At 42.8% G+C, this 19,568-nt stretch overlaps 1 protein-coding gene across 1 annotated transcript in view; it reads right to left on the reverse strand.

Annotated features, from left to right (window-relative positions):
* Positions 1 to 2,194: 2,194 nt before the first annotated feature.
* The window catches only part of TNFSF11 (TNF superfamily member 11), a 361,635-nt gene continuing 344,261 nt past the window's right edge, over positions 2,195 to 19,568 (reverse strand). Inside the window, exon 5 of the mRNA XM_069640032.1 lies at positions 2,195 to 10,315. Within this exon, the coding sequence (XP_069496133.1) occupies positions 9,882 to 10,315 (434 nt within the window). The 3' untranslated portion in view covers positions 2,195 to 9,881. The remainder of the gene's footprint in view (positions 10,316 to 19,568) is intronic.

Raw genomic sequence — 19,568 nt, forward strand, 5'->3', positions numbered from 1 at the left:
CTTATGCTCACAACTCCAAACTCTCTGCATGTAATCTCCTTGTGCTCAGAAAACTAGACTTCTGCTCATGCCTACCCCTTAGCCTGTGTTTCTACTGCTTTATTCCTTTTAAACAAAGTGCTGAACTTCGCTACCAACACTCTTTACAATCTACTGTGATCCTCCCCAACTTTTACCTACTGACACTATGCGTGTTACCATACAAAACAGCTTTCTTTCAAGTTCCTTTTCTTCTTTACAAAGCTATCAATGACATTGCTCCTCAGTACCTGGCCGACTATATAATGCTCTAGCTGTCATTAAGGTGTTCCATGAGTTGAGCTCTGATTATTTAATTAAAAAATGGTCCGAATCCACATGAAATCAATATTGTTTTGAAAGCTGTTACCCTTTTCACTGATATCTTCCATAACAAATATGAGCCCTAATACAAGTTTGGATTACTTTCTGTGCTAATTTATTTAAACAGAATTACAGCTACCAACAGTGGCAACTGTGGAATTTACAAATGATTGTGAGTAGTGGTAAGTCCCCATTCTTAGGTCCCACCGAACCTCAATGTAGAATGGAGGAATTGCCTTGGCAGGGGATTCCACTGGAGGTAATTCCTCCATTGTATGCTAGAGGTATTACCTTCTCATGGGTTTGCAATTCAAACAGGTGGACAGAAAAAGCTGAAGGGCATTCCATTACTTCCAGCTTTTTCAGTTATCTCCAAACTCATAATACGGCCCTATCTCTTAAATGAAGATATCTGTTTTTGGGCTGTAATGCTTCTCAACTTAGTGGCTTCACAAATATCTGCATCATCCTCTGGGTTCATTAAAATTGTTAGTTATTCACTAAAGTCTCTCTGCCCGTCTGAGCTTAAGGAATTTACTAACATTGAATTTCTCTTCAAAGTCTGATACTTGGTGGTACCAATGTCTTCGAAGTAAATTACTCATGTTTCGGTCCATTCCTTCCATATGTGGAATGAGGGGGGTTGTGGGTGCTTGTTGGAATTCATGAATGGATACACCGGCAGCATGTTGGCTACTCAGTATTCACCCACTAACTTTGGGATTGCCTGAGATGCTGGTGCACCAACACTTTCCCAGGTATTTCCATGTTTGGATCCTGGTCGGACACAGTGGCAAGGGGAAAAAGTACCCCAATGTTAGTGTCTAACGTTCTCAGTGTCTAAAAGTCTCAATCCGTAGGGAATATAGAAGATGTTCCAATTGATTATGTAACTGGATATTTCATGAAACCTCAGAGTTACTTGTCTTTGCTAAGTGACACTAATATGTGCAATCTATGCTCCCTCAGCGCAGGACTTCTGTGACTTTATAATGGTCTTGTAGTGGCTTTTCCTTTTTGGCATTAAAAATAGCAGCACATGGCTCTGTTCAGGGGGTAAGTGCAGGGCTGAGTAAGGTCTTTCAGAGGGATGCCAACTCAGGGACTGCACAAGAGATGCTAAATATGCTGTGTTTCTCCCAGTGTCTCTGATTTGATGGTAAGCTCATTATCTGCAGATACATACTGTTGGGTGTCCCTAGGTTAACTGTGAGGCCATTGTAGATGGGTACACCCCAACGACCAGATACACTACTGATTCGTCTACCACAACAATTAGCCTGGTTCTGGTTCCCAATTTCAACACAGTTACTATGTTGTCTATGCCACTTCTTGAGGCAGTGGAGCATTGGACCAGCATGGGAGAGTAACTTTTCCCTTGGGATGGAAGGAGCAAACCGTACAGTGGCTAGCAGTAACTGCAAGAAGGCTGTACTTTAGTGGATATATGTGGGTGAAGGCACCTCACATCCTGTAGGTCCTACTCTGTGCTCTCTCTGAATGATGGGATTGAAGCCATACATTTGTATTCACAAAGATGCACTGAAGACCTGACCTGGGAAGTAGGATGCTTCATTCCAACAGATCAAAGAGTAATGCTTCCCTCCGACTTAAAGAGTCACTGCCCACTTTCTTCCTTGATGTTTCATTTGAGAACATAGCTGCCATAATACAGCTGTGAGCTTTGTAACTTGAGGCATCACTACACATTATGTTTGTAAACACAACAATGATATAACTCAAAGAATTATTTGCAGGTTAACAATATATATCTATATTTGTGTGATACTGCATCTGGAAATATTCAAACAAACTGCTGAATGTGAAACAATGACCAGTAATCAGGAGATACTTCAAAGTAATCATTCTTTTAATCATAAAATTACATTCCAGTAATTGTTGCAAATACTGAACAGCTTTAAGACAAATATGTCAACTTAGAATGAGTAGAAAGAAATATATTACATTTGGTAGCAACCATTTCAGCTGCATATCCCCTCAATGGGAAAAACAAAGTGCAAAAGTTCAATATCTGTACATCAACCTATAAAATTAAACATAAAATATACAAATGAGATGACATGTTTTAAATAGTTTCAACAAAATAACAAAGAAAGTAAAATATACATTTAGCAGAAAATATTCCTGCCTTACACTTTGTCAAAAGTGTTTAATGGCCCTCTTCTGAAAAGTACTTGTAATTGTATCCATGATATACCCGTTAAAATTATAACATTTGGTAAATGCTATGTCTAAAACTTTTGTATGGCTTTAGGTAGAATATACTTCAAGGAGAGAAGCAAGGCCAAAATCTTTCATTTGCAGTATTTGGCTCTAACTTAATGCATTAGGTCCATGCATGCAACAAGATAACTTAGGCCTGAAGTTTTTGTTCAATATTTACCACAAAATAAATATGTGTTCACACTTTTTGAATTTGAATATCAGTTCACAAAAACATACAAATGAAAAAATAAATAATGTTTTCAAAGTGAAACACAGTGAACAAATATGTATCACTCTGTGCAACACAGTTACCACATCAGCTCTATTTATGGTGAGAAATGTCAAGCTACTGAACATATTGACTCATGTACTCGTAATCCTTAATGACTTCTTCTATAGACTTATGGGAATATGCTTGTAGCCAGGAGATTGGACCCATGTGCACCATGCAGGTTGAATGATTTTCTAGAAGGAGTTGCTTGTGCTTACTAGTACACACAGTGCTCCCTTATTCCCATGTCATCATACAACTGAAAAGTGTGAATTCTGTGAGGGGTTGGTCTACGCACCCGCATGTTTGCCAACCACCTTAATATGTTATTTAAAAAGCCCTGTCAAATCCAGGACTTGTGTATCATAGTGTTTGCAGAATAAATAGACATTTATATAGTGGATCTGCAGATGCTATTCAAACGGACATGATACTAGAAGGCACCTTATGACACCTTCATACAAACTGCATGCATATTTAATAGAGGATGCTGGAGCAAGCAACCCCTCTGTAGCATTTCAAGATACAAAAGACTGTCCAGCAGTCTTGCAAGAGGCTGGAGATTAAAGTTCAGTTACTCTTCTGGCTGAGGTTATGGTTACAGAGACTAGTTTTCCAAGTTACCATTTTAAGATCAGTGGTTGCTAAAAGCTCAAATGATTTATGGCTCAAAACATTAAAAAAATACATTTGGATTTTAGGCCGGGTGGATCTTCTTGTACAGCAGGGGTGGTTAACTTGCAGCTCTACAAATGTGCTATTCTACAACTCCTATGATCCCCTGCCATTGACTATAATAGGTGGGCTAATGGGACTTGTAGGTCAGACTTCTGGTGGGCCCCAGGTTGCCCACCACAGAGAAAAAAGTTGCAAGTGGCCTTCGAAGTGGTGCTTAATATTCTGTGAAGAAAAAAAGTTGACAAGAGTGTGTGTTTATCCTTACCAGAGAGGGAGAGAGGGGGAGAGAGGGAGAGAGATAGAGAGAGAGATAAAGAGAGAGAGAAAGAGACAGGGAGAGAGAGAGGGAGAGAGAGAGAGAGCAAGCAAGCAGTATAGTAGTAATAGGTATACACAATGAAAGAATTGCATCTAGCTCATGTGATAAGAGATGTATTTCTTTAGGAGGACTCAATGGCAGCAACATCGCCATTTGTTTTTATAAAGATGCATAGCTGTACTCTTCAAGGCTATTTGGATAATTTCAAAATGAGAATTTGAAGGTCATGGAGCATCCAGGTATTATGTCTAGAATTTCTTACATTTTGGGGATCGGAGTAAGAAGAGGGAAGCAAAGAGAAGACACAGTGCTGGCTAGAAAAATCCAAGATGTCCTACTCCTGCATAGGAAAAATCCTGAAGTCTACTAGTGCTTGATATATTACTTACACATTCATGCATAAGAGCTCACACCTGTAACTGATGTGAGTGAGTGACCCTCTCCTTGCTTATATAGAAAATGGTCAGGATGTTGTCAGTTTGAATCAACAACCTCATGCCTTTCAGCAATGGTAGTAAGGGTGTGAAGACTAGAGCAATTTGCACAATGGGATAACAACGAGAGATGAATGTGGTAATACTATTCCATATTAGCATTGTCTGAAAGGTCTGTAATTAAAGGAAACATCAGGTTGTGGTGGAAGGAATGGATATCCAAATAACAATGTTATCCTGATACCACTACATAAGGTCTGATAGACAGATGGTGGACAACAACTGCACTCAGGAGGCTATCAGACCTCGCTGAAAACATCCCTCCTTGATTCGATCATTTAAATGCAAAAGCCTCTAAACGTGGTGCAAGAACTCATAGGAGGCAAGGGCCATGATCCATGGGCACATGAAAAACTGTCGATAAGGATGGCACGAAAAGATTTATTACAGAATAGTTATGTAAGTGCCACTAAAAGAGCCGGGTCCAGTAACCCTTACAGCAATTGTATAGAGCTCATGAAGCCCAACAGCATCACATCCTACCTGAAGTAGCCACTGATCTCAGATGAGGACAATTTAAGATGAAAGATAGTCGTCAGCTTCAGCCATGGCTGCTACTAGCAACAAGGACATTTTTGCTGACTTCTGTATGTCAGAGAGAAAAACAATACTGACATGTTAGCCCAGATCACCTGAGTACATTGGAGTGAAAACTCTTCTAGACTATCATGGGACCAGTAGTAAATACTGGGCATCGTAGGCTGATCATTTAGTCTTTGTTATTGGTGTTGTCATTGATGGCAAGACGTGTCAATCCAATTATCTTTTCAGGGTTCTTAGGCTTTATCACAAGGAAATGTTATTATAATAACCCTACACTGTTAGACCTATCAGGTAGGCACCACTGAGGACATCCCACTCTTTTGAGAGCCAATGGGGGATTTAGGTGTTGGAAACAAATTAAGACTACATCGAAAATTGAACCAAGGAAAGATGTCATGATTGTTTGCTATTGTTGAACAAAAAGCACCTGCAATAGATCACATCTGCTTTCCTGAAATAATTAAGTTTTAACAAAATGTTGACCTCTATGTTCTTTTTGGCTGGTGTTACAACCCTCTCCAAATGGGCTGTAAATACCACATTAGTGACACTTGCTTTCCTTATGGCAGATATGGGCATCTGTACAAAGTTATGGGAGTGCAGAATCAACCAACAACATGCAGTATTTACCTATCTAATAAGTGCCTTTTTACTGTCTTTCCAATACATTATACAATGTATTTTCTTTAGAATGTAGTAAAGGGTTCAATTTAATGTAGGTTTTGAGGGAAAAAAAATACTTAGCTTACAAAAAGAAAATATATTTTGTTTAATACATTCGGCAGTAAAACATAATTCCCTTATGAGTAGGACAGCTCAATTTAGAAAGTAATGTTTTGGCGGGGAAAGAACCAAATGGTCCTTTAGAGCAAGTCCCTTCAGTGTTATATCAATGAAGCACCCCTGTGAAGGCATGTGTTGAAAGAAGTCCATACAACACCTTGATAGCCTATCAAAGTAGGCCCCAGGTGAAGAATGTAGATGAGCCAGTACTGGTTATCAACTTGAGGAGCATTTACACAGTTGTTGGGTGAACTCTCTGGGGAAAGAATATCACGCAGTAAGGGGGTGGGGGGCCGTGGCAAAAATATGTCATTTAAGAATAATTTGGAGACCTTAAACCTTGAATGAAGGACCATGTGGACACACCACTTTGGCTTTGTTTCTAGCTATTGCATAAGGCTACTGTATTAGTGCAGGAGTCAAACTGTCAATGTTGAAGGTGTTTATAGTGTTTTGTATAGTACACAGCTGTGGCAGCTACAAGTAAGTTAAGTCAGACTTAAAACTACTGCTTGAAAGCAGCACTTCTACATAGAAAGGCACAAAATAAAGTTGAACTTGACTTGGCACGTTAAGTTTCTGTTAGTTTTAGTTCATACCCCTGCCAACTACACTTACTAAATGTTACAAATCCAAGAAAGTAAATATTACTAAGCAGTGAAGGAGGCCTAAATCACTTCTTCATATAGAGTAGAGGTTGTACTCACAGACATATACATCAGTGGTACTCACAGAGGTAAACTCAGCACTAGGTTGACCAAAGTGAAAACATGCGCAGGTTTCGAGGTATGGTGCATCATTAGACGATTAACCAACTAGGAGGTCTACTGCTACATGATATGTTTTAATCTAGCACAGCTCGTAGTAAATTCCCTATCTACGTTTGTTATATCATATTTGATGAAAATAGGCAATTGAGATCATTATTTGGCAGGTCTGCCCTTGCAAACATGACATCATTCAAAGTACAAGAACCAAAACAGTAAAAAGGCCAACCTTGTAGCTTTGTTTGTTTGCATTAGTATGGATCATCTAAAAAGTGAACAATATTTAATATATAGGTGCGCTATTGCTGACGACGCCCCTAAGAGGTTCTTTGGTAAGCTCAGAACAGAAAAATCAAGACAGAATCATTTATTTCTTACTAAGACTGTTAGCCAAAAATCACCAATAATTGATATTTCCCTATATTCCTGTGCAAAATATGTGTAAGGCATCCTTCCAATAACCATTTATGACAACACTGTGAGAACCTGAGGCACGAAATGTAAGTTGGCATGCAGTACGTAATTGTCTAATGGAAAATAATAAATGGAAGACCCAAAGAAAAAGCATATATTTCAACCACTCGTCTTGTAGAAGTATAATTTAGAAGAAAGAAAAAAAAGGCCTTGCAACCAACTTCATATTGAAAAGATCAATAATACACCAAAGAAGCAACAATAAAAACTCTAAAAGCAGGAACTGGATAGTAGTAAAAAAGGATGCCGTTAGATTCCCTTTGATGGTTCCCAGGAACAAAAGGTGTTGTCGCAAAGGAGAGCTCTTGTACTGTTGTGACATTCTCTCTCCTGTGACTCATGAAGTGTGCCTGGAATTGGACCATCCCTGACAAGATACAATCCATCATTTGTATATACTAATCCCCAGCCCAGCAGAGCATGAGCATAGCTTTCACGCAAAGCAGACTCGATTTGAAGCCACTTCCCTGGATAACATCTTATGTAAGTAGGCTGTATTGATAACCCCCACTTAATCCCAGCAGGCATTTCCATCAATCAAGAAGGGGTAATAAGCAAAACAGTGCCACAAGTCACAAGCATTGAAGTGCATTTCAGGATATGCACCCTCTCAACATCAGAATCAATGTCTTCATGGTCTTCATGGGAAAATGCAGAACATTGGGAAACACAATGTACTTCAGTTAAGCAGTTGCTCCAAAGTTAGCTTGTTGGGGCTTTTACTTGGCTTTGTCTGTAACAGCAGGCCATAACACAACCAATGATGATCTGTGATCTAGTCCCAAACAGTGTGGGCAGTAAGTGTTAGACACTAATTGGAAACTATATGTGATAGGGAAATAATGTGAAAGTTTAATTTTCTGTCAAAAGGTTTGCTCTATGTTAACGTATGGAATAAGCCACAATATTTTCTCAACACAGTGAATGCAAATTAACATACACATGTAACCTCGGCTTAAACTTTATCAAAATAAACTTGGTCTTTAGAAAACAAATTGCAAGGGGTTTAGGAAAATCAATATGACTGTAATTAGCAAAACTGAAATTCCACAATAAAGAGCATTTGAAGTCCACCTCGGATGATCGCTTTGTAGAAAAAATGAAGGAACATGTATGTTTCTAACAGTTGAGACAACTGGCACAAGCAATATAAGAGGTTGCAAGACATTCTATATGTTTTTGCCAAAGTCTCACCTAATGTGATGTGAGAAATCTCTCAGGGTGATATCCTACGTATAGGACCGCATAAAGTCAAAAGAACACATTTAACAATTTATGGTCCTTCTTAAATTGTACACAAGCAGCCTGGTTCTCAAGAAATTGTTACCTGAAAATAGCACAGATGATGCCCTTTTTTAAATGCCTGTTTTTTAGGAAATGCATAGGTCACATTTCCTGTAGATGCTGTGAATTACAACAAATGATCCACTGGCCAGGCCGCTTACATACATTAGTGTTGGGAGCCGACTTTCTACACTAATGTATGACCAGTTCTCAGACCGTGCATTTCACAGTGACGGGCACCTTTTAAGGGTCTGTCATTGTGAAATGCTTAAAAAATTAAATATAAATTTATATTCTAATTTAGGGGATAGAAATGCAGGTGGGACACCATTGCTTCATACACTGTTTTCACAGTGAAAACAAGCATGCGTAAGAGTCAGAAATATCATTCTCATGCATTGCACATCCCTTGCACTTGTCAAGCACAGGGGATGTGTTTATTTTCTTCACGCTGTGAAGCACATCATGTTTGTGGATTTGGGATGTATTTCGTAGAGCACAGAAATACCATGTGATTTGCGCATTTGCATGGAGCAGGGGGGAAAATACATTTGTATGTACCCATCTGTGATGCACACATACAGAGTTCCTTTGTAAATAGGGCACAACTTTACTTTAGTCCAATGGAAGGAGCTGCACTTGTCCGTCTCCGTCACTTGCTCCAAAACAGATTTGAAAAATCTGTCAAACATATTGAGATGTGGGCAATACAATAAAATGACTTTTTTTCCAAATCAATTTAAAGGAAATGTAAAAAAGATGCGTGTTAAATCAAATGTTTTTCTGGTCTTGTTATTGTTTATGCACTCAAACATTTGTATTGGCAGTACTCTTGAGTTAAGGCACAATATACTTTTTCAAATAGTTTAACTCGTATTTACATTTTTACAGTACATCCTTAACATTTAAAAAATGTGTGTCAGCAACCTTTCCTCATAGCACATGAAACATACTATTTTAAGGACAACTATCATACCTTTGTACTCTAAACATAATTCTACTTCTTAGAATGTATCCATGATGTAATGTTTAAACTATTACATAAATAACATAATTATCAAAATAAAGGGCCTCACTACAAGCATGGCAGTGTGGTAAAAACATGGCAGTAGCTGAATTGCAATCACTTTTACAACATCACCTTACTGCAAGGTTTGAAATGATGTGGAGGAAAAACATTCAGACAAAGTGTTGTTGTTTTGTCCATTGCATTACCTCCAAAACATTGAGGATGTACTGCTGGTGAAATTACCATTTGTGGGAAATGTTCGAAACTTCTAGTAGACACTGCCATTCACAAGATCCACCACAGTGGAAGTAACAGTTAATGAGTAAGGCAGTATTTGCAGGGGAAATTTCGACATACTTATATTCAGGCCCAAAGGATTGACTCTATGCATGATCTCAATACTTATTCAAGCATAATTGTACTCCAAGGATAAAAATAATAGATAAAAAAAGCTAACAGCCACATTCACCAATGAAACTGGATCTACACTATGTGGGGTAATTTCTTACTCTCAAGAACTTTCCAGATAAAAATTGTGATTTCATAACCAGGTGTATGGTTAATATCAATATTTTGAAAATGTGCATATGATAGTTGGACTTAAAGTATCATTTCATATGACATGGCAACATTTTCTTCATGAATATACAATATATACAATAGGAAAATATAGTACACAACTGGAAAAGAGTCAAGGTCCAAAATCAGGTATTCTGAATGCCCCATAATATGTTGCATCTTGATCTGGATCCAGTAATGATGGATTTGATACCTCGATAAATATTTCATCACCAGCCCTTAGCTTGAAAATCCCTCCTTGATAGACAGAGTAAAAATGATATATTGAATTTTTTGACCAGTATTTCGTGCTTCCACCTTTCATTAGAGTTTCTGAATGTTTCCTTTTGTTATTTGATTTGGATATGTACAACATCAGCTGAAGACCACTGTCCAGTATATTGCTGTTTTTTGATGTTTCATGGTGCCTGAAGCAGATATTTGCATACACGTAGTAGAATCCATCTTGGTTAACTTTAAGTTTTCCATGATTGTATGTCATGTTGGATATGTTTGCCCAACCTTCTTTGTAGTTCCAGGAAGTCAGATTTACTCTTTTCTCAGGTCCTATAAATAAAGATACATTGGGTTAGGAAAGGGCAATTCACTCTTTTGTACATAACATGTGTTATAGGAAGAATATACATGGACAGGATTCAGCAAATGCACAGCTACTTAAAAGTATCAATGTGATGACCCACTAGAGCTGCATTGTGGGGTTCTTTTTTCAATAACTGACTGATCGGATCATCTTTGAGAAAGGTACCTGATCTGTTTATAATCTTACAGAAGAAGATAAACTAGGACTTACCTTACTGCAACCACTCTGTTTTGGCAGTCATCATAAACCTGAAAAATAAACTTTTGATCTATCCACAAGCATATGCCCCTTCATTTATTGGGATCTTTATGACACTAAAAGGTTTATCCTTGACAATCATTCCAGTTCCCTTAATAAAAGCCATTCATGAATGATTTAACACTTCCTTCAAAAAAGTGGTAATAGTCAAATTCTATCAGAGCTTCCCACAGACACCAGCTGAAGAACTAGGGATAATTGTAAATTGGGAATCATCAAAGTTTGGCAGTATGGGTACAGTGGTGAAATTATGGTAATTGCTTTCTTTCCCACAGAACCGTACTTCGGTTCTTGAAGTTGAAGTGAACAAAAGTGGAAACACTGCTCATGTAAATCCCATACAATGCCAATGGAGTCCCTTGGATGTCAAAAATGGGGATTTACACTGACTTGTAATCCCGTAGTAATTACACAAGACTACCTGTCGGTAACAGTACATTCTTTTGGTGGTAATTCCAAGGATCTACAGCCAAATTATAGACAAGCTTGTAACAAGGACCATAGTCTCCGTAGCATGGGATCTCCTGTAGAGTAGCAATCACAATTGTAGAATGGAATACCAAGTACTGAGAATTCAGTTGGGGAAGGCTTTGGGGAATGATCGCTTACAGCTTTAGACATGTGAGGACAAGTACACAAGCTTACCAGCATATCCAAAAAGTAATTACAAACGCAAATAATGGAATTAGCCAGATAGAAAGCATAAGGAATAGGAAATCCCCAATGAGTGACATGGAATGGAACCTAGGGATCATTTTGTAATTATTAAAGACTTTGATGAACTAAAGTAGAAGCAATTAATGACTATACACAAATATTTTTCATAGCACTGTTTTTCTTTTCATAGTGCAAACAAAATTACTGCGAGGTGAGTTGTCTTGAACTGTTTTGTTTTCCACATTGATTTCAATATTCTCTTCAACGCTAAAAGTAAGAACCGAATTTGGCACTTTTTGCTGGTGAATATATGAAGGAAGACATAGTTAAGGTTAAGACGAATGGCCTGATTTACAAAACATTTTTCAGTGGGATTGCACCATTGTAAAACTCTTTTGTAAATCAGGCCCAACGTCTCTATGGAGTTTCCGAAAATAACTTTTCTCAATAACCTTTGAACACTTGCATGAACAAATATTCCAAAGTAATATTTAGAGCCTGTGCATGCACCATTTCATAATTTTACATTAGTGGCTTTATAGTTTAAAAATGTTTACTTTGATTGTGTTTTGAACTGCTTTTAAAATGGGGGTTTCCTATAAATATGTTTTTCTGCCCAAATAGCTCAAAATTGGCCGCTTCAATTGTCACAATTTTTGCAAGCAGCTAGATTTCAACTGAAATAGGTGCACTGAAAACAAAAATGTGAACATTGACTTGGGACAATTTTGACATATTAACGTTTTAAATGTATCTATATATGACACACGTGCAGAAAGAATGCACATTTTCATACAAACTGTACACAGAGAGTATGAGTTTGTATATTACACAATTAACATCTAAAAACTCACATCAAAGGGAAGTCTCAGTTGACATTGATGTCAATTTTAAGGTGATGGAATAAATGTACACTTTTCATACGAACTGTGCACAGAGCGTATGAGTCTTTGAATTTGTACATTGCACAATAACAATCCCCTAAAACTCACATCAAAGGCAAGTCACAGCTGACTTCACTGTTCATACATTACATTGTTTACATCTGAAAACCCACAAAATAAGTGCTGATTTCACACACACGCCTACTACATATAACATGTTCACGTACAACATGTGCTCTCACATGTACCAATGACACTTGGACCAGCGGCACATACTCCTCTGAAACATGCTTCTATGACACACATTACTACCACACACACTTACAACACACTTACCTCACAACCTGATGACACATACTCTAATGACACCCACTCCTACGACACATGCTCGTACGACACATGCTGCTGTGACAAATGCTCCAACGCCCACAATACATTTTTCTATAACACGTGCACCTACTGCACACATGCCTGCTACACATAGCATGTGGCGGACGTATGACATGAGCTCTCACATGCACCTAGGACACATGCAACCCCACCACACACACTTCTACGATGCATGCTCTTATGACACATGCTCCTATGTGACATGCTCCTGCCACACAAGCTCCTACCACATACGCTCCTACCATACACACTCTTACGACACACACTTACCGCACACTCTTACGATGTACACTCTAATGACACCTACTCTTACAAAACGTGCTCCTACGACACATGCTCCTATGAGAACCTTAAACAAAGGAATGCCTTTTATTCCTTCTAACATGAAGAGCCCTGTGGTAGCCTGTGCTGTTATGGGTATCTTGGACTACTGTAATGCCACTCTACTGCCCCAGCCTAAATAACATCTACAGAAACTACAGGTTGTTCAAAACTTTACAGCTTGGTTGGTGGCTGCTTTCCCCAAATTCCACATGCCTCCCCAGGTCGCAGTCCTTCTACTGTGGAATTCTCTCCCTTTGGCTCTAAAACCCATGGATGAGTAGAGTTCCCCAAGGCTCTAAAAACCTTTATTTACCCACTCTAGCCACCCTTTCTATGTCAGCATGTTATCTGCCTCTCTTTTTTTCGTCTTCTCTTGGCTGGGTGTCCTGTTACAGCGCCAAGATACCGCCGGATGATAGCTGTGCTATGTCAAGCTCCCTTCACATAACATAACTTAATATAACGTAAAATGATACATGCTCCTTTGAGACATGTTGCTGTGACAAGCACTCCTACAACACACACACCTACTACACATGTACCTATTACACATAACATGTGGACGAATTATGCATGCTCTCACTTGTACCTATGACAAATGCACCTATGGCTCCAACAACACATGCTTCTATGACACATGCTACTACCACACACACACTTACCAGACACTATTATGACACAAACTCTAATACCCACTCCTAAAACACATGCTCCTATGACATGCAGTGCTGTAACAAGTGCTCCTACAACTCACACTCCTATGATACACATGTGCCTACTACACATAAAATGTGAACATACAACATGTCTCACATGCACCTACGACACATGCACCTAAAACACATGCACCTTTGACATGAGCTCCTATGTCATGTGTTCCTATGACACACACTCCAACCACACACGGTTATGACACACACATACTGCACAATCTTACGATTCACACTCCTATGACATGCACTCCTACAACACACACTCCTATGATACATGTTCCTATGACAAGCTCACCTACTATACACATGTCAACAACAGATAACATGTGGATGTACGACACATGATCTTACAACACATGTCCCAAACACACACACTCTTAAGACACACACTCTTTTGATGCAAACTCTCATGACACCCATTTAGCACAAACGCTTACGACACACACTCCTACAACACGTGCTCCGACAACACATGTCCTGTGACAAGTGCAGCTACATGTGCCCCTACTACACCATACACGCTCCAACGACACATTCTCCTACAACATGCGCTCCTATGACATGCACTCCTACCACACAGGCACCTACAACATGTGCTGCAATCCTGTACGTACAGTGTATGAGTTATACAGTTGGTACATTCCAAAATTATCATCTCCTACAAACTCACATCAAAGGCAAGTCATACAAACTTTACCCAGAGATAATGGCCCTCATTACGACCCTGGCGGAATCCGAAAAACGATGGCGGAAATGCAATACCGCCATCGAATACCGCTCAGTGCGACTATGACCCGTCACCGCAAAGTACGAAGCCATTAGCGACACCGTAGTGAACGCCAACGCTAACTGCACCAAGTACGCGCGCGCGCGCCATGCCAAACCGTAAATACCACCATGGCGCAAGGGTACGCGAATTCCGACCCTAGCGGACATGTACCTAACGCCATCAAGCATGGCGGAAAGCACCAATCCGCCATGGTGAGAAGTACGGCATCGCGAATCAACCGTAAACGGCCCCACTGAGTGCCTGTACACCGCTCCCTGCCCACAAAGTACAACTCCCCGTAGGTGCAATGAAGTCACAATGCAACCAGTGAAATGTACAAGTCACCCATGCATGCCAACGAACAAAAGAAACACAAGAGGGGCCAATGGGAGCTGCAGGGCACAGATGGCACGAATACAGAAGCCATTCCAATGGACATGACCACAGTCCCCCCCCCCGAAACGCACGCAAACACAGGCACCTGTGACCAGCAATATTCCGAAAATCACAACATTCCACCAGTCCACCTGGCTGACCGGCATCTGTTACACAAAACCCATTCCCCCGCCCCTGAGCATGACAACATGCAAACAGTCACATTGGCAGCCCCCATCCCTGACCTCACTGGGCTCCGTAGGCAAACGCGCCCAGCACAGTACCACGCGACTAAACTCCGAAGCTGGAACCCAATGCAGATCTCCTCACACTACATCGCTCCCCAAATAGGAATATGCCACATCACTCGCAAAGAAGAACGCTACACGGCCCATATCAGAATAGAAATTTAATGCACAACTAAATCACCAAGCCCATACAGCCATTAGTCCATGAACTCCAAAACACATATCACCATTGTGGGCTGCATCCGCAAGGAATGACCAGCTACTACTTGTGTGACGCCCTGTTCCATCATGGTACACAGAGCCACATTCACGTACGAAAAGGCAACATGGAAGCGCACAGACCCGCAGGGCCGTCCCAATGGGGAGGCACTAGTCCAGCTGAAAGGCCGAAATGTTGCTCCGAGCCACTAGTACTGCGTAAGGGCATGTGGCCCATTGGCGATCGTCCCATAAGATCGTAATGCTGCTCCACTGATTAACACGAAGCAGCAGGTGTCGGGAGTAAACGCCATCTGCAGGAGTGGCATACAGATGGCAGTGGCAAAAGGGGAGGAGATACCTGTCAACCAAAAGAAAAGAAAAAGAACAGAATGGCCATCAGAACTACATTCGAACAACTCACTTCAATGATCACACTAAATCCACAGTCATATGCATGCTAGCCCACTCCAAAGGATCATCACCACCCCGAAACCACTTGCGACTCATAACTATCTATATCGAGGTGTAAACACCATCACAAACGAGTGTACCTGTGCATGCGTCTGTCAGAACAGATTCCATCAGATGGGAATGTTAACGTGCATGGACACAAGTGTCTGAAGGCGCGTCGAGACAGGGAGGGCTCAACAAGGCCAGATAGACGATGGTCCCACTATGGCAGCCCTGCATCACATAGCGCAGGGGAGGCGGATAGATTCCAACAAGCCCTGTACATGGCAAACCCTGTATCAAATCACCTGCCCATGCATCCATTCATCATTCCCTCATCCTGTTATAAAAACGCCTGAATATTTACTCACAAAACATTCGAACTTTCCATTGAGTCTGTGCGTTATGCAGCCTGCAAAATCCACAGTGCCCCAGCCCGTAATTCCAGTGTTGTGAAGTTACATGTATTTGGGAACGTCCGGCCTCATCACCCACGTCACTATTGCGCATCCAAAACTATTCATATCAATCATTGCTTCCTCGCCATGGCCACTGTCTCAAGGACATCGAACAAAAGAACGTTATATTTGCAGTCAGACCTGTGGGCATCTCCCCGGCGCTAGCTGAAAACCGAAAGCGCCGGCCTTCGAATTCCTCATTTGCAACATCACGTCGAAAAGGCATCTGTGGCCGTTTGAAATCACTAATTAATCCATCGAGTGCGGCTGTGTGTGAAAATGGCAACTGCCTTCACCCACGAATGGGACGCCCCGCCCGTCGTTGCAACTCGGTACAGTGATGCATGAGGGCCCACCGTTACTCGAGTACTACGTCCCACTGACCCATCACAAGTCTGTTCGCGACTGCAAAGATTGTATGTGAAACAATGGGACCATAGCCGAATGTACATATCAACAAATGTTACACGGCCATCGGGTACAAATACATGAATGCAAGAGCAAGATGCCATTCCTCGAATTGCAGCGTTGTGTGCGGGACGTGCTCGGCCAAAGGGGAGAGCAGCTTGCACAGGTGGAATGAATCACCACAGGTGGAGGCCATACAGCCTGAAAACACATAAATTGCACACCCAGTCTCCTCCCACAACCACACCGACTCCGAAATGCTACCGGCAGGACTCGCGATGTTGGCCCTGGGGGACCTGATAGCACTGCAAGTACTCCAACTCCAAGAAGAAGACGAACACCAACTACAACCGGCCGCACGGAGGAGACGCAGGAGGAGGAGGAGGCCAAGGCAGGGCCAGCAAGGGCCGCCAGCACAGCCACTACCACCACGCAGGCAGCCCGCAATCCCACGCCTCCGAGCACATCCGTTCAACCTCACTGATGAGCAGATCCACACCCTCTACCGTTTGGACCGGGACACCATAGCCGCCATCGTGGACATGACACAGGCTGACCTTGTCAGCATGATAGATAGCCCAACCGCCATCCCACCCCTACTGAAGGTGGTGTCTGTACTCCACTTCCTGGCCACAGGCACCTACCAGCACACAGTCGGACAGTTGCATGGCATTTCACAGCCACTGTTCTCACGGACACTATTGCAAGTGCTCGATGCCCTCCTGCAGCACGCAGACGACTACATCTCTCTACCACGCTCGGAGCCGGAAATTACCAACACAAAAGTGGGATTCCATGCACTTGCCGGCATACCGAGTTGCATTGGTGCCATCGACTGCACCCATGTGGAATTGGTCGTTCCACATGCCATGGAGGCCCAGTACCGCAACCGAAAACAATTTCATTCCCTGAATGTACAAATGGTGTGTGACTCCAACAGGATCATTACACATTGTTGTGCCAGATTCCCTGGATCAACCCATGATTCTATGGTCTTGAGGAACTCTACTATACCACGCTACATGGAGCGACACGCAGGGAACAGATCCTGGCTACTCGGTGAGTCTCATTTCATGCATGATGATGTGGGGTATGTGATGCGGCAATGAAATGCCAGGAAGGGGGGGGAGGAGGGGCGTACGTAGCAATGGCATTCCACATCATACGTTTCTCGTCCACATACAGGTGATGCTGGGTATCCACTGAAGAGATGGCTCCTCACACCAGTCCGGAACCCACGGGACCAGCATGAGGAGGACTACAACCATGCCCACTCACGTACCCGTGTAGTCATTGAACAGGCATTCGGCCTACTGAAGACTCGTTTCCGCTGCCTCAGCAGGTCTGGCGGGGCACTCCTGTACCGCCATGAGAAGGTTGCAAAGATGGTCATGGCATGTGTCATGCTCCACAACATGTGCGTACGTAGAAATGTGCCCATGCCCCCTGACGCTGAACTGCAAGCACCTGATGATGGTCATGATGAGGGTGGGGATGTGGCAGCACCTCAAGGAGTCTGCGAGGCACCGGAGGGCCGTGACATTCGTCAGCATCTCATTGATGCATGCTTCTAGCACTCACGCCTGGTGGCTGATACATGGACACGGGACTCGTGGCACTGTGTGTGTCTGGTACATGCACAATATGGACTGTACGCCTATGATGGCCTAGTACAGAAAGATCATTGTCCACACATCTCATTGGTTGATCGTGCACTGTTTATGGCATATGTGATATCATGTTGAACACCCTATCGACCCGCCACCCAAGTGAGCCCAACACACCCCCTCCACCCTCCTACCACCCCCCCGAACACCAGTGTCCAAAGAAGCTCATTGTCAGTGGGCTGTCGCTATTGCAAGCCCCCTCTGCGGGTATCAGGGGCACCCCTGCCTGTGGAGCGCAGGTTCCTCCCAGATCTACGTTGGGGGCTGCCCTGGACGGAACTTGCAACGGATGACGTCTCTGCCTGCTCACGTCCATGCATGTCCCTAAGGGTTTGTGAGAGCTCAGTGAGCACACGGCGCACTGCGGCAAGTTCGGCACATACGTCTTTGGACGTCGCATGCAGTTCCCCCCTCAGGCTCTCGGTGCTTCTCTCCATTTGGACTCTCAGGCTCTCGGTGCTACTCTCCATTTGGACTCTCAGGCTCTCGGTGCTACTCTCCATTTGTGCCCTGAGTGTCTCAGTTGATGTTTCTATGTCTGCCTTAGTGCCCCCACATTCATCGGCATGGTCCTTGAGGAGCGTGGCCAGTTGCTGCTGTTGCACGATTAACTGGTCGAGGGACTGTTGCCTCTGCTGGGCCATGGCCATTTGCGGGGGTGTCACAGAGGGGCTGTTGACCTCATGTTGCCTTGCCACAGGGCTTGGGGGGGATGGCCAGTCGTCGTCTTGTGGGTGCCCCTGCGTGGTATCCTCATGTTGTACGGGATGGGACAGACAGGGGGAATGGGACAGGTCATGGATGGATCTGACTTCGACATCCCCGTCTTCTGTGTCGGAGCATGCTGCCATCAATGGGGTGTCACCTATGGTGCTGCTGCCACCAGAGGCAGTGCCTTCTGTGGCATCCATTGGGGGGACCTGTGGTGGTGGTGTTGTGGGCATGCTGGCTGCTGGGGTGCCTGTTGATGTTCCCCCCTCTGTGCTGCCACCTGATTTGTGCTGCTGCCGTGTCTTGATGCGTGCAGCTGAGGTGGAGGGTCTTTGGCCGTTGGTCTTGGCCCTCTTTGCAGGTGTGCTGGTAGGGGTGTCCTGATGCTCGTCGTTTGGATCGGAGCCTGTGGTGGAGTAAAGGAGGGCGAGGGTTATTAATGGGTCTGTGGGTATTGGAATGGCATTGTATCACATGCATTGGGGTGGTACATGAGGGTGATTTGGGTTGGTGCCTTGGAGGTGCTTTTATTTGTGTGTGGGGTGAGGGTGCAGTTGTTTGGCAGCCTGCAGTTAGGGTGTGCCTGCTGGACGTGTGGTGGGTGTTTTAGGGGTTTTTAATTATTTATGTATTTATTGTGGTTTTAAGGTGCACTATCAGGGCGATGTGTGTGGACGTTCTCCTGGACATGTGTTTCTGTTGCACT

This window comes from Ambystoma mexicanum, chromosome 7q, assembly GCF_040938575.1.
Source record: "Ambystoma mexicanum isolate Mex_15411 chromosome 7q, UKY_AmexF1_1, whole genome shotgun sequence".
Taxonomy (NCBI): domain Eukaryota; kingdom Metazoa; phylum Chordata; class Amphibia; order Caudata; family Ambystomatidae; genus Ambystoma; species Ambystoma mexicanum.